Here is a 12,748-nt window from a genome sequence, read left to right as displayed (position 1 = left end):
TGTTCCTTCCCACCACGCCGGTGACTCAGTCCGCAGCAATCCTATGATTGACAAGGTAACTCAGTTTCGTATGTCACGAATTAGCAGCGTTATATGGAATAGTTTGGAAAATTGGAGACTTCTAGGTTTTATACTTCGCAGGTTGCACGATCATCGATGAAGTTCAGTTACGTCGAGATACAGTATTCACACGGTGTGTCATACGGTGCAAATGAAATAAACAGAACCCCTTTTGGAGTTCAGCTTCGGTTGATGCCAACACTTGTCTTTCGACAAAAAAATTACTAGATGACTTCTAGATAACAATAAAACCCAGCCAAAAATCACCTGTCTTGGCCTCGCCTTCTATAATAACGAAAATGAGCATACGTAACTCCCAGATTACCCACATTAAGCTTCTCCATCTCTCTCTATCCACCTCAAGCCGTGGCCTCCTCCTTCTTTTCCTTCTCCGCCGGCGCCTCAGCAGCGGTTTCTACCGGGGCCAGAGATTTCCTCGGTTCCGCCTCAGCGACAGGCTCCGGTACAGGCTCAGGTTCAGGCTCATCCAAGGCCAGGTCCTTCCTCAACTCGGGCAAGAACCGATCGATCCTCTTCCACGTCTCATCCCACAGCTCCTTGCGCTCCGGGTTCTTGCTTGGTGGTACAAGATAGCCGTTGCTCGACATAATCAGCAGCACATTTTTCAAGTTCTCCGGTACAGCCTCCTCCTATAACGCGCAAGATCGTTAGCTTTTCTGACTTTCGTCGTCACGGGAATCCAAGGCACATGTTGGGTACTTACCAAGCTATCTCCCTGACCACTGTTCATCAGCCGATCCATGATCTCAATGATCTTCAACCACAGATCCAACATGCCATCCCACTGGGACAGCATCACGAGGTACTGCAAGAAGACCTTGGACAGCAACGACGCCGCCTGCACGCGCGTCTCGCTCATGCCGTCGCGGTCGGACGAGAACACCTCTGGCTTCAACAATACCAGAATCAGGGGAAACAGGACTTCGCCAAAGATAGCGGTCCACTCCGAGTGGTCCTCCGAGGTGAGCTCCGGCGAAAGGAGGGACCTCTGCATGGAAGCAAAGGCCAGGTGCCGGACTTCACGGCAGGGGTTGGTGCACTGCGTGGTGAGTGACTTGAAGATGGGTAGCCAGTAGGCGGACCATGCTGTTGTTGCGTTAGCACTCCATCCTCGTAGATTCTCGTGCAGAATACGACTTCCTGAAAACTTACCTTCGTTGCTCTCCAGATGCGACTGCTTCATCAAATGCGGAATACGCTCCGTCATCTGCGAGATGATGTGGATAGCCTTGATTCCCCGCGCAACCACTGCGTTCTCGCTAGGCTTCTTGTCCTGCTTGACCGGTCGGACAGGAACCTTCCTGCCGCTCTTCTTTGCAGTACTATCCGCCCTCTGCTCCTCGATCGCACCAATGCTAGCCATGGACGCGAACTCGTTGAGCAGCCCAATCGCCGCCTCATAGTTGTCTGCTATAATTGCCGATGGTGTGCCCGACACTCCGCTCTCAAGGATTTCGAATACCGCAGGCGCCGAGTCGGGGTTGGTGGCCAAAGTCCGCAAAATCACCCAGAAGTCGGGTGAAGTCATCATCTCGCTCTTCAGAGGGCACGGCTTTTCTGTGCACTCCTTTAGTCCGCGAAGAACAAGAGACGATGTCTTGAGCAGGATCTCCTTGGAAAAGAGGGATACAGTATGAAGCAGAATGGGGACCCGGATGAGGTCAAAGTCCTGACATGTTGTTAGTTTCTCGTTTTTGCAATAAGCTTTCGGCCGAGTACTTACATAGCTGGCTTGAAGCAAGGCAAACAGATAGTAGGTTGCCCGCTCAATGACAATGGGATGGTAGTTGTTGAAGTCGCGCACAATGGTGTGGATAGCTCCAATGACCCGCTTGCCCAGCAGCTCGATGGTTTCACGGTCACGAAGAGCCAACACTGTGCAGTATTCAATGACATAGACAAGAGTAGGGTCATAGACCGCCGTGTTCTGGCGCGCCTTTTGGCCGTTTGTCGGGGAACTGGGAGGGATGTTCTCTGCCTTCACAGTCATAACAGCTCCTTCAGGCCCGTTGTCATCAGGGATCTGAGCCAGCAGCGCATCCACAAGCGCCTCGAGGTCCTGCGGTGGGAGTGTCGAGATATTGGCAAAAACATCGCCAATGTGGCACTGATTGACGCAGTCAACGGTGCAAAGAGTACTTTCCAACTCTTCATCCGACGGCTCGGGCGGGTCATCTGCCGCATAGCTCGAGATGTACGAGGTGAAGGCAGAGAAAAAGCTGGTTTCGTTCTGTTTCTGCCGGTCAATTACGTTGGAGGGGCTCTGCAGCGGTATCGCTGGCAAAGAAAGTCGGTCTGGTTCCGTCGAGAAGAAGGGCGGTATTAGTGAATTAACAAATAGGTTGAGCCATATCCGGACGATCTAGTTACGGTTAGCGTCAACATACTTCCCTCACTGAACCAAAGGGTACTCACATATTTCCAACTATTCCGAATGATATGCTCCGAACCCGTCACCACGCGGAACAGGACAAGCGTAGCCAGCTGCGGCCGAACGTCTCTACCGAACTTGACCGCTAGCTCGCTCACCATGACGCTGTTCTCGCCGACCTGGACTTCAGTGTTGAGTTGTGTGTTGGACAGCGACTCACTGCTCAGCGTCGAGATCAAGCTCAGGCGGTAGACGAGCTCATCCAACGCTTCTGAATTGCCGTACTTGGTAGCAATCCGCGCGCACTCATCGAAGCCAGTAATAACCCTGGCATACACTGTGTCGTCGGTTGCCGACATAAAGACAAAGAACAGGCAAGAAATGATGGCGTTCCACGTCGTGTTGAAGATATCGGCATCGTAAATATTCGTGTCGCAGAGGACCAGCGGGCCAGCCGACTCCGTCTTGAGAAGGAGCTCCTTCCACGCGTAGTCAAACCCATGTTGATTATCGTGCTCTTCAGGCAAAATGATCTCGTTGGACTTGATGGCATCATATATATCTTGCAAGTATTCGGGCGCGAAATCCTTGCCGCCATTCTGCCCGCGCAAGTTGCGGGCAAAGTCTGTGTAGGTCATGCGAGCATTGCCCCTGAAGTTGGGGTTGTGTTGATCCGTATTGAGCATGATGATGGCGTATGTGAGAATGTAGACAGCATCCTGGTCTGCCACGCCTTCAGGAGTACTGCTGGCACAGTACTTCTCCGAGAAGGAGGTCACGATACGCTCGATGAGCTGTGCCTCACCAGGCAAACGGAAGGTCTCCAAGAGAATTCGCAGCGCCTCATCGACACGCTTGCCGGTGAAGTCCATCATACCGATGAAGTGGTCAAGGATCGCCTCATTTCCTCTTTTTGAAATGAACTCGCCGAGCATCTTCTTATTAACCCTGGAAGTCCCCTTCAGAAACGTCGCAACACACACAGGGTCAGTATCGCTGGCGATGATCCCTTTATCCTTTAGGTAGGCCAGGCCTCCCTTGGGGCTCTCATTAAACTTGTTCGTCCCCTTGATGATCACCTTCTTCCTCGCCCGCCTTTCCCTCAGTTCTTCTGGGTCAGGTAGACCCTCCGTCTCCGGAGCCTGATCCAGCCTCTCAGCAATGTACTGTATGAAGCGAAGGAGTGCATCCAGACATAGTGGTGGAACACTGGTGGTGCTCCACGTTGCCGAGTCTGGGAGGGCATTTCTTGCTAGCAGTCCGATCAGGTCCTCACAGAGGTCCACCCGATCTTCGTCACAGTCGTAGTTGACAAACAGTTCGACCATGAAGCTTGGCATCCGCACAAGAACCCCTATGTTTTCCACCATCGCCTGCCTGGCATCCGGTTTTCGCGCGCCTCCTTCAAGACCCAGTTTCCGGCGGTCCCCGACCGGAACAGGCGTCGGCGCCCGGCCATTACCGGCCTGCGATGGTGGCGGCTTGACAAGCTTGGGCGCCTGAGGAATTCCCGAATAGAGACTTGGGTCAATGCCAGGTTCCCGAGGGATCTCGACGGCTGGATGTAGGCAAGCGACCAAGTATGACAGATACAACTCCTGTTGGAGCTTGAGAACCCCCCTGCAGGTTGAGAGCAGTGTACCAGTAACAACCAGCGCCTCTTGCAAGACAGCCATGTTATCCGACCGTACGAGCTGGAAAAGGTAGGAGCACAGCTGGTCCTCTGCAATGGTGGCGAGCGCAGGATGTCTGGCAATGGACGGACCAGCGACTTCAAGAGCGACATGGATGATGCGGAGCGCCATGACCCGCATCTGGTCAGGATGCTTACGGTCATGGGGGTTTAGGAAGCTCACAAGAACACGGAACAGTTCCCTAACAGATGGTAGTGAGTAAGGGCGGAGATCCATGGACGCAGTGCTTCCAGTTCCCGAGCTGGTGCTGCTGCGACGAGCCTCTGCTGCACTTCCAATGCTGCTGCGATCCCCATTTTCCGTCTCAACAGCTGTAGAAGGCCGTGGTTCAGCAGAAGACGTAGCCGTCCCCGGCCTTTCGTTCCCCTGCACTGCCAGCAACTCAGCGACCACTGGAGTTACCGGCACGTCTGTTCCGTTGGCAACAGGGTCCAGCTTGACACTATCCATGTCGCCGCTAGTCTGCCGGTCCAGTGCCTCGCTCTCCTCGCCAGCTTCCACCTCCAAGTGCTTTAGGTCCTCGAAGATGATCTGACACATGCGAACCATAGACGCTTCCGCCGTCTGCCTCAGCACCGCGGAGAACCTCGACCGTGAGCAGATGGTCAGACCCCGGCCCATCATGTCACAGACGCTCTCGTCGCTCAGGATGTCGCCGCCAGGCCCAGCCAGCATGTTCTCCATCAAGTGTAGTATCATGAGCAAGACAACCTCCTCTTGCGCCGAATCGCTAATGTCGAACTGGCAGTGGGTGATGGCTGCAGAGAGGGACTGCATGGCCAGGGCGAACCGAGGAGACTGGGGCGCGATGAAGCCATAGGACAGAAACTTTTGGATAGCACGGAGCGCAAGAATCGTGATCGGAGCGGCGGTGCCCTTGGCTTGGATAATCTGGAGGAACGGGTAGAGCAGGACCAGGGCATCGAACTGGTGAATATCTGCGATTATGCGGTTAGCCCAATAATCTATCCTTGGAGACGTTTCTGCCTTTCCATTGACAAGACGCGTCGGTCAGAGCAACAGCGCCGTCTGTATAGCTACCTTTAACACCCGTCAACTCCTGTCGAAGCCTTCCGAAGCCTGATATCAGCGGATTGTCCAATATGCTCTTCCCTTTCTTCCCCCTTAAGCCCCATCGGTTGGTAGCCAAGTCGCTGGAGCCATCAACGGCTGAGGACCCAGCCAAGTTCTTCTGATCGCGACGCAGGGCCGAGCCTGAAGGGGGAACGAGCTGGATCAGGTTGGGACTGCCGCCCAAGATGGCTGACACGGACGAATGCGGCGAGCGGGCATGTTTCTGAATAGCGGACGTGATCGCAATACATTCGGATATGACGAGGGAGACGGGGTCGACTGCCACGGAGACAGGGCGGCTGCGGTATTGCATGCGCGACGACGAGAACCTGGGGCTTTGGCGGGAGACGGAGATCGGCGTGCCGGGTGCTTGTGCTGCTGCTAAGACAGCCGAGTCCGCGAGGGCAGCTGGGTGGTCACCGGCATCTCGACTCATGCTGCGGCTGCCGGTCTTTCTTTTGGCGTATTACTTGGGGGGATCGTGGAGGTTCGGGCGGCCGTCGTCCTCGGTGAGCCTTCAAGAGTAACGGCGTCGAGTGTTTGCAGGTATTCGGCGGGAGTTGTAGAATGCCGTTGTTAAGATAACAAAGTGGGAAGGGGGGTAACTCTTTGGGTGTGACAGGTGGACGGTGGACAAGGTACCTCTAGCGCGGGTAGTAACAAATGTCCTTTGGAGATCCAGTACACCTGTCAGTGGCCGCGGCTGGCAACTAATACCACGCCAAATTAGAGAAGGGATGTACCTCGACAACGGCAATGCTCTTCGACAACACGGAGGGTTTTGAGAGTCTTGACCCTTTTAGAACAGATATCGATGATCACGAACTTGTAAGCAAGTGCCTATGCAATGGAACTTCAGGCAGAGGACATATGTCACATATGTACATGCAGCCTGAGCGCCGGCCCACTGTCTCCATTCGCGGCCCGGGCCCGAAGCCAAATAGCAACTACCACCGGGTAACCATTCGGGAACCGTCCGGGCATCTTTAATCCGTTACGTTCAGACAACAGGATGAGGCAACCTAAGAGACATTATTCGACATCCAACTCGTTTGTGGTCGCTACAGCAAACTGTAAAGCAAAAAGACACTTCCCTGAACGCCTCTGCCATGACTTTCTGAACTTCTTGGCCGCGAGACGCTTCTATTATACATGATCTTAGATTTCCCCCCAAAAAGATTTTGTTTTTCCGGTCCGTTCCTGACATGAGGTGAATATGGCATGAACCGTCGCCAATTACATAATACCTGGTATCTGACCCTCAGTCTCCAACTGCCCATTGTAAACAAGAGTTAGATATATATATGGGCGGCCTTTGCAAGTGCCTACCACCCATTTTCTTGCTTGCGTCCACTTGGCGAAACACGGCGTTAGACCAGAGATGAGGATGCAGAATCATAACGAGAAAGCAACATTAAAAAGATAAAAAATTGGGTGGACGCTCGAGCACAGCTCACTGAGTGCCCTCTTTCTTCTCCTCCTTGGGAGCAGCATTGGCTGGTCCGTCAGCCGGTCCGCCTTGTTGTCCGGCTGCTGGTTGCTCTTCCGCCTTCTTGTTCTCCTGCATGGCGAGGTTCTGTATTTCGTTCTTGTCCTTTTCCCATTGGCCAGTGGCGTCGCCAAAAGACTCCTTCATCTTCTGCTCCTTCATCGCTTTCTCCTTTTCCTCCTTCTCGCGAGCGATTCTCTCCTGCTCCATTTGCTGCCGACTGTTAGTGACCTGTCAAACTTACATACCCAGATGCGTGATTGCTTACCTCCATGTGCTTGATATCGTCTACACTAGGCTCGTACAAATGCCAGATAGTATAATGAGGGAGGCCAACAACTGAGAAGCCCATCCTCCTCGACATCTGTGGTCATAGTGGTTAGACCAATCCAAAGGCGCGGGAAGGCCTGACGAGCTTACCTTTCCAAAAGCCTCTGTCTCGGCATGTTTTTCAAAGCTGAACGCCGGGAAGTGGACGCCGTAACGGAAAACCTTGGCCTTTGCCAGAATACTCACTCCACCAACGCCGTCGATCTCCATTTCCATGTCGGGATCGCCATAGGGGTCTCGGAGATACGCGAGATGGGGACGCCAGGTAGCATATTCTGCGTATCCCTCCACGATAACTGCATCTTCGTCGAGGGTATCTGCGAGTGCGAGGGCGGTTTCGGACTCGGCCCAGGAGTTGAGATCGTAGGGCTGTTCTCCGCCCAGCCAGTCAGGTAGCGGGCGCCAAACATCTAAAGTCCTGTTAGCATTTCCGGTCCTCTCTCGAATATCAGGTGAGGGTTGAGTGGGCTTACTTGGCACGATCACATCCTTGTTGTGGCGCATCAGATCCTCCAAGATCGTGGTAGGGCAAGTCTCCACGTCGACATCACGCCAGTAGACCCACGAATGATACGGCCGGAGGGCAGCGCTGAGAAGCCAGTTTCTGGCTTGGGCCATGAGCTTTCTTCTGCTCGCCTGCGCGGCGAAACCGTGACGGCTTTCCACATCCTGATTAACCTTCTGTCCAAAGTCTTTCTCAATGATGGAGATTTCGCCAAAGTGCTTGGACGGGTCGGCGCTGGCTTGAATAGCCTTGAGCTCCCGTTCAAGAACCGCCAAGGTGTTGTCTTTCGAGTCCGAAACGAGGAAAGCGAGATCGATCAGATGGTGAGGATACGTAAGGTTGAGGAGGTGGCCGAAGAACATGGGCATATGCGCTTCGGCATCGCGCAGCGGCACGCAGATAAGAATTCGCTCCTCTCTCTCCCATCCTTTCGCGGTGCCCTGGACGTTAGACAGGTCGTAGTATCGCACCGTCTCGAGTTGGAAATCTTCGGAACCGGAGCCGAGCCAGGAGAACGACCCCGAATCGCCGGGCCAAACGAACAGCCCGAAGAGGAGTAATGATACCAGCGCTATTGCCAATCGCACGAATAGTCCCTTCCGTCTTCGAAATGGTGGTGCCGCGCCTCGAGGTTGGAATCTGTGGAATGATTCCCGTCAGCTTCCATTGTTCGTTTTGGTGATTCAGGGGCTCCGGGGGCGCGAACACGCCAAGGCACTTTACCTGTGAGGAGAGATCTCGAATGTGTTTCCTCGCGGATACCCATTGGAATATCCGCTCGCATGGTGTCGAGGGACCGCCTTGGACCCGGAGGAAGATGCGTATGGCAGCATGATAGATGGTCGCTGCAGGGGCGGCCAATATTATCGAGCACCTCAACCCCCCTTTGCGCGCGCAGGGTACCTGAGTCCTGTAAACCGGAAAAGCTAACGGATGCTGCAGACTGGGCGGTCGCTCGCTGGATATTGTCGACGCACGCGCTGTCGAAACTCTGTCGAAATGGATGGAGAGTGGACCAGGCCGATTCGGGATCAATGCATCGTGGTCAGAGAGAAGTTTGGGCGGAAGATCAAGACGATCGCGTTCCCCGTAGCACCAAGACGTTTGAAAAAGCTGAGGTGTTCGCACCGGGCTGTGGGCAGCTTGACGGATACACGTACTAAGTACCAGTCCAGGTAAGATTGGCGGGTGGGATTTCTTTACCAATGGCGTCGCAAAATGGCCCGGCCGTTCGACGGGGTCCTGCCCAATTGTACCGCAATTGCACCCATCCCAAAATGACCCCAGACTTGGCGCCTTGGTTTCAGGAGCTCTACAAGATTTAGAGTCGCCGTCGCCAAGACTCTAGAATTGCTGGCAAAGTCAACCTGAAACAGTGGCAATCGAAGTACTGTTGAGTCTGTACCGCAGTCGTCATTTCTGTACAATACAAATACCTCAGGGTGCGTCTTCCAATGTTATTTTCAACCTCAAGACACAGACGATTTGGAAGGGAACCGGGCTTTCATCGCGGTAACTGGTCATTCATTCTGCTGGTTTTGAACTTCCTTGCACATCATCATGAGCAATGCCTTTGGTATGACTTGAAATAATCAAACATTTTGCAACTCTTGTTTTCATTGTTCTATCTTGCTTCTGACATCCTAAGGCCTTGGTGTAAATGTCAAGGACAGGTAGACCCGTCGATCCTCCACTACATCCATTTTTACTGGGGTCATAAAGAAATGTCGAGTCATGAACACAAATCTTACCTCGTCAAAGATGTGTTGCAACTAAACGTTTGAAACGTTCGCGCTATCAACTACTGACCGGTCAGTTCATGGTCATACGCGAATCGGCATCAAGCAGAAGGCGAAGACGACACAGATCAGACAAGCCGTTTTAACTCAGCCCTACAAAGCCGGCCCAAGTCTCCCACACCCCAAAACGGTGCGCAGGAGCATCGGACAACGGAAGCCAAATGACACCCCGAAGGGAAACACCACAACTAGTCATCACGTCCCGAAGGACGCTCCAGTGCGGATGGATGGCTCGGCCCGTACATATCGTTGAATGGATAGACTGTTGTCATCATTGTGCATGGGACAGAAGGAAAAAGACAAAGCACCTACCAGATGGGCATGTCGACTCTCCCACTAGACGCAAGGCCATTTTCAGATCCTAAACGACTTTAAGTTTGTTAGCCAACTTGCTCGCAACGAGTGTGAAAGAGTTGTGGTTGCAAGAAAGGGTTGGGGTGATTGCCATATCAGAAGTTTTTGGTATAATTGGTTATCGCTCATTATTATTCAGAAGCAGAACTGAAAATATTTTGTTTCATCATGGACAATCGGGTTGGTGATGGTGAAGGTAAAAAGCAATGTAATGCTTACCTAGTGGGTAGAGACCGAGAAAACGAGGTGGAACAGCGACGGTGACATGACAGCTTTGTCTGTACTATTGATTGTTAGTCAACGGTTCCTCCAAATGTGTTGCAAGTGAAGAATGTGTTGAGTGAGTAGTCAGATGGTAGTGCATGTTGTTCGATCGCTCATAGAATATCGCGAGAACTGTGGTTATGGGATCATCATGAGATGTGAAAGGCAAGGGGGAATAAACTTACTCTATCCGTGCGAACCAACGTCGGCCATATCAGACAGCCAGAACATCCTCTCAAGCAATGGGGTTCGCCATCGCACAATAACCAAGAGGATGCATGAGCAGCTGACATGACCATGCCATTGCTGCACCAGCGCAGAAGGCAGCCCAACCAAAGCAACCATGATCATCGTAAGAATATGGTATCATGGTTGCTCCCCAAAGACAGTGGCCATATGAAGTGAAGGCATTGATCCAATGCCAACAATCGCAAGCCGTTCCTGTCGTTGTGAATGGTGTGGGTTGGTGGAAGAGTTCAAGATGAGGTTGGAAACTGAAGTCGGCAGAGTTTTGTAGCTGCGCAAAAAATTCCTCCATTGGTGGCTTTGACGCGGGTTTTGGGTGGGGCCTGTGGCTGAGTGGTCAAAAGCGACAGTGAATGTGAGGTTGCGCCACAACTTCTTGAATTTGAGAGTGGACCCACTGTAGACGGCGACTCTCAGGTCTCATTTTCAACAGAGGAACCAACAGAAGTCATCAACACAACTGTGAACAAGGAAAGCCATACACGAACGAGGTCCCTTTTCCCTCAAAAAACTCAGGAGTTTCCGATTAGGAGAGCGTCACGGACATCACAGCAATTCACCAAGTTCAACAAATTTCCGGCCCTCAAATCCTGGCTCCAACATGGCCGACAGAAGACGTATTAACGGACCGGTTGGGACCACCATCCCTCCCATCTATGACGATGCTTCCGAGAAGAAATCTGAAGTTGCCAGGGCCACAAGGTCACGCCCGGCGAACGTAATTCGCAAAATGTGTAAGCGCCATGAGGGCATGCTCTTTCTCTCTCAGGAACACAATCTAACCTCACCTTTAGATCTCAAGACGGGAGTGACACCTTCGGCCTCTGGCTCTGCTTACCTAGAGATTGAATCGTCTGGAAATGGCGGCTCCGGCCTGAAGCTCAGTTGTAGTGTTCATGGACCTAGAGCCTTGCCCAGGTCAACGCCTTTTTCTCCTCACATCATCTTGTCCACCCATGTCAAGTTCGCGCCCTTTGCGACCAAGCAAAGGCGTGGTTACATTCGTGACCCGATCGAGAGAGATCTCGGCACCCACCTTGAGGCGGCTCTTCGGGGATCTATCATTGCTGACCGTTGGCCAAAGAGTGGTGTGGATATCATCATCTCCATTGTCGAAGGAGAGCAAGATCGCGAGACGTCCAAGGCCCAGGGCATTGAGGCATGGGACACCATGAATGCCTTGAGTGGCTGCATTACCGTTGCCTCGGCTGCACTTGCTGATGCTGGCATTGACTGCGTCGATACTGTTGCCGGAGGTGTTGCCGCCTTGGTTCAGGATGCAGGTGACGATGCTGCTCCCAGCATAGTTGTTGACCCGATTCCCTCTGAGCATGACAAGGTCCTCGCAGCATGCTGCATCGCATATCTCCCCACACGACAAGAGGTCACGAACCTTTGGTTCAAGGGTGACCTACCTGCGTCCGATATGGACGTTTATACGCAGCTGGTCGAAAAGGGCATTCAGGCTTCCAAGAGCGCCAACCGAGTGCTTGTGGATTGTCTGAACGAGACCGTTGGGTGATTATGAGCTCGGCGTGGCAATGTATTTTTAGCTTTACGCGAATGGGAAATACTCGTATTCAAACCTGTAAGTCCATCAACCACCAAAAAAAGGGAGAAGCACGTGGAATTTTATGGTCTGACCGTTCATGATCTTAGAGTACCTCTACGATTCTGCACGATTTGTCGACCAGAAGACCGGCTTCTGATGATGGAGGTCGAGCTGCCATCCACCTCGTTCTTCCCGAAAGCCCATACGTAGGGTAGGATTGATGGAGGGCACCGATCAATAGCCAGGCTTTTCAGTACCAACAGAACCGCGTTTAGAGGGTCGGCGGCTGGCTGCGACACTCCACACTGTGATGGTTATGTTCCGGCGAGGAGCAGTTTCGAGATGCCTGTCATGGTTTGACGGGCTGAGTGAGCGCTCTTGTGCTGAAACTCAGCTGGCAGATCGCAGTGTAATGGACGAATGGCGTCCAAGGAGACTTGCAATTGATAGGCAGAGCTCTCCTCTGAGGTTGACTGCCGAAACACCACAAACCGCGGGGTGTGAGAAGCTTCCACGTTCTTCGCCTCAATGATCGTCTGTTTCTGAAAATGGAAACAGGATGCGGGGAGATTACGCGTATCGTTTCTTTCATGGCAGCATTGGATGGCATGCTCAAAGCAGGGCAGACATGGCCAAAGGTGTGACTGATCATGAACCGCAGTTCCAACTAGTTGAGGTACACATACACCTGAACGCACCATTGAATCTGTTTTCTTTTCGTGTCCGGTGAATCTTATAACATTGTCTGAAGGCAACTGTCGTGGATATAGTTCGTGGATTTACTTGTACTAGAGGTAACATGACATGACCATCCTAGTGTGTAAAAAGGTATAGTAATGTCGTGTTATTACCGGCGTTCGTTCCGGTCCGTAAATTACACCATTACGAACGCCACCAAAGGAAAGTCGTCCGAAGGCGGGCGTGGTACCACCACGATACGACTGCACAGTGCCGCGTTCAGCGACGCCCCCCGGCGTGGCGTGGTCCCC

At 52.7% G+C, this 12,748-nt stretch overlaps 4 protein-coding genes across 4 annotated transcripts; 1 reads left to right on the top strand and 3 right to left on the bottom strand.

The window, feature by feature from the left end:
- Nucleotides 1-133: 133 nt before the first annotated feature.
- Nucleotides 134-5,816, bottom strand: B0H65DRAFT_315034 (uncharacterized protein). Its single transcript, XM_062823355.1, has 6 exons — nucleotides 5,188-5,816; nucleotides 2,497-5,084; nucleotides 1,805-2,443; nucleotides 1,234-1,750; nucleotides 785-1,167; nucleotides 134-710 (listed from the first exon to the last, which is right to left on the bottom strand). The coding sequence occupies exons 1-6, from the start codon at nucleotides 5,654-5,656 to the stop codon at nucleotides 420-422; spliced, it is 4,887 nt and encodes a 1,628-aa protein (XP_062677658.1). The 5' UTR covers nucleotides 5,657-5,816; the 3' UTR covers nucleotides 134-419.
- Nucleotides 5,817-6,246: 430 nt separating this feature from the next.
- Nucleotides 6,247-8,328, bottom strand: B0H65DRAFT_581832 (Anp1-domain-containing protein; the record flags this gene model as incomplete). Its single annotated transcript, XM_062830830.1, has 5 exons — nucleotides 6,247-6,940; nucleotides 6,978-7,073; nucleotides 7,130-7,449; nucleotides 7,513-8,115; nucleotides 8,268-8,328. 5 exons carry the CDS (start codon nucleotides 8,326-8,328, stop codon nucleotides 6,674-6,676), a joined length of 1,347 nt encoding a protein of 448 aa, XP_062677657.1. The 3' UTR covers nucleotides 6,247-6,673.
- Nucleotides 8,329-10,808: 2,480 nt separating this feature from the next.
- B0H65DRAFT_552683 (3' exoribonuclease family, domain 1-domain-containing protein) lies at nucleotides 10,809-11,729 on the top strand (the record flags this gene model as incomplete). The annotated part of the gene is made up of 2 exons (XM_062829904.1): nucleotides 10,809-10,941; nucleotides 11,002-11,729. 2 exons carry the CDS (start codon nucleotides 10,809-10,811, stop codon nucleotides 11,727-11,729), a joined length of 861 nt encoding a protein of 286 aa, XP_062677656.1.
- A 121-nt stretch (nucleotides 11,730-11,850) lies between these two features.
- Nucleotides 11,851-12,536, bottom strand: B0H65DRAFT_314992 (uncharacterized protein). Its single transcript, XM_062823354.1, has one exon. The coding sequence runs from the start codon at nucleotides 12,458-12,460 to the stop codon at nucleotides 12,074-12,076; it is 387 nt and encodes a 128-aa protein (XP_062677655.1). The 5' UTR covers nucleotides 12,461-12,536; the 3' UTR covers nucleotides 11,851-12,073.
- Between the last annotated feature and the right edge of the window lie 212 nt (nucleotides 12,537-12,748).

The sequence above is a fragment of the Neurospora tetraspora genome (genome assembly GCF_033439725.1).
Source record: "Neurospora tetraspora strain CBS 560.94 chromosome Unknown B0H65scaffold_8, whole genome shotgun sequence".
Taxonomy (NCBI): domain Eukaryota; kingdom Fungi; phylum Ascomycota; class Sordariomycetes; order Sordariales; family Sordariaceae; genus Neurospora; species Neurospora tetraspora.
The sequence above is the reverse complement of the archived record's forward strand: the minus strand, read 5'-3'. Positions and strand labels throughout refer to the sequence as shown.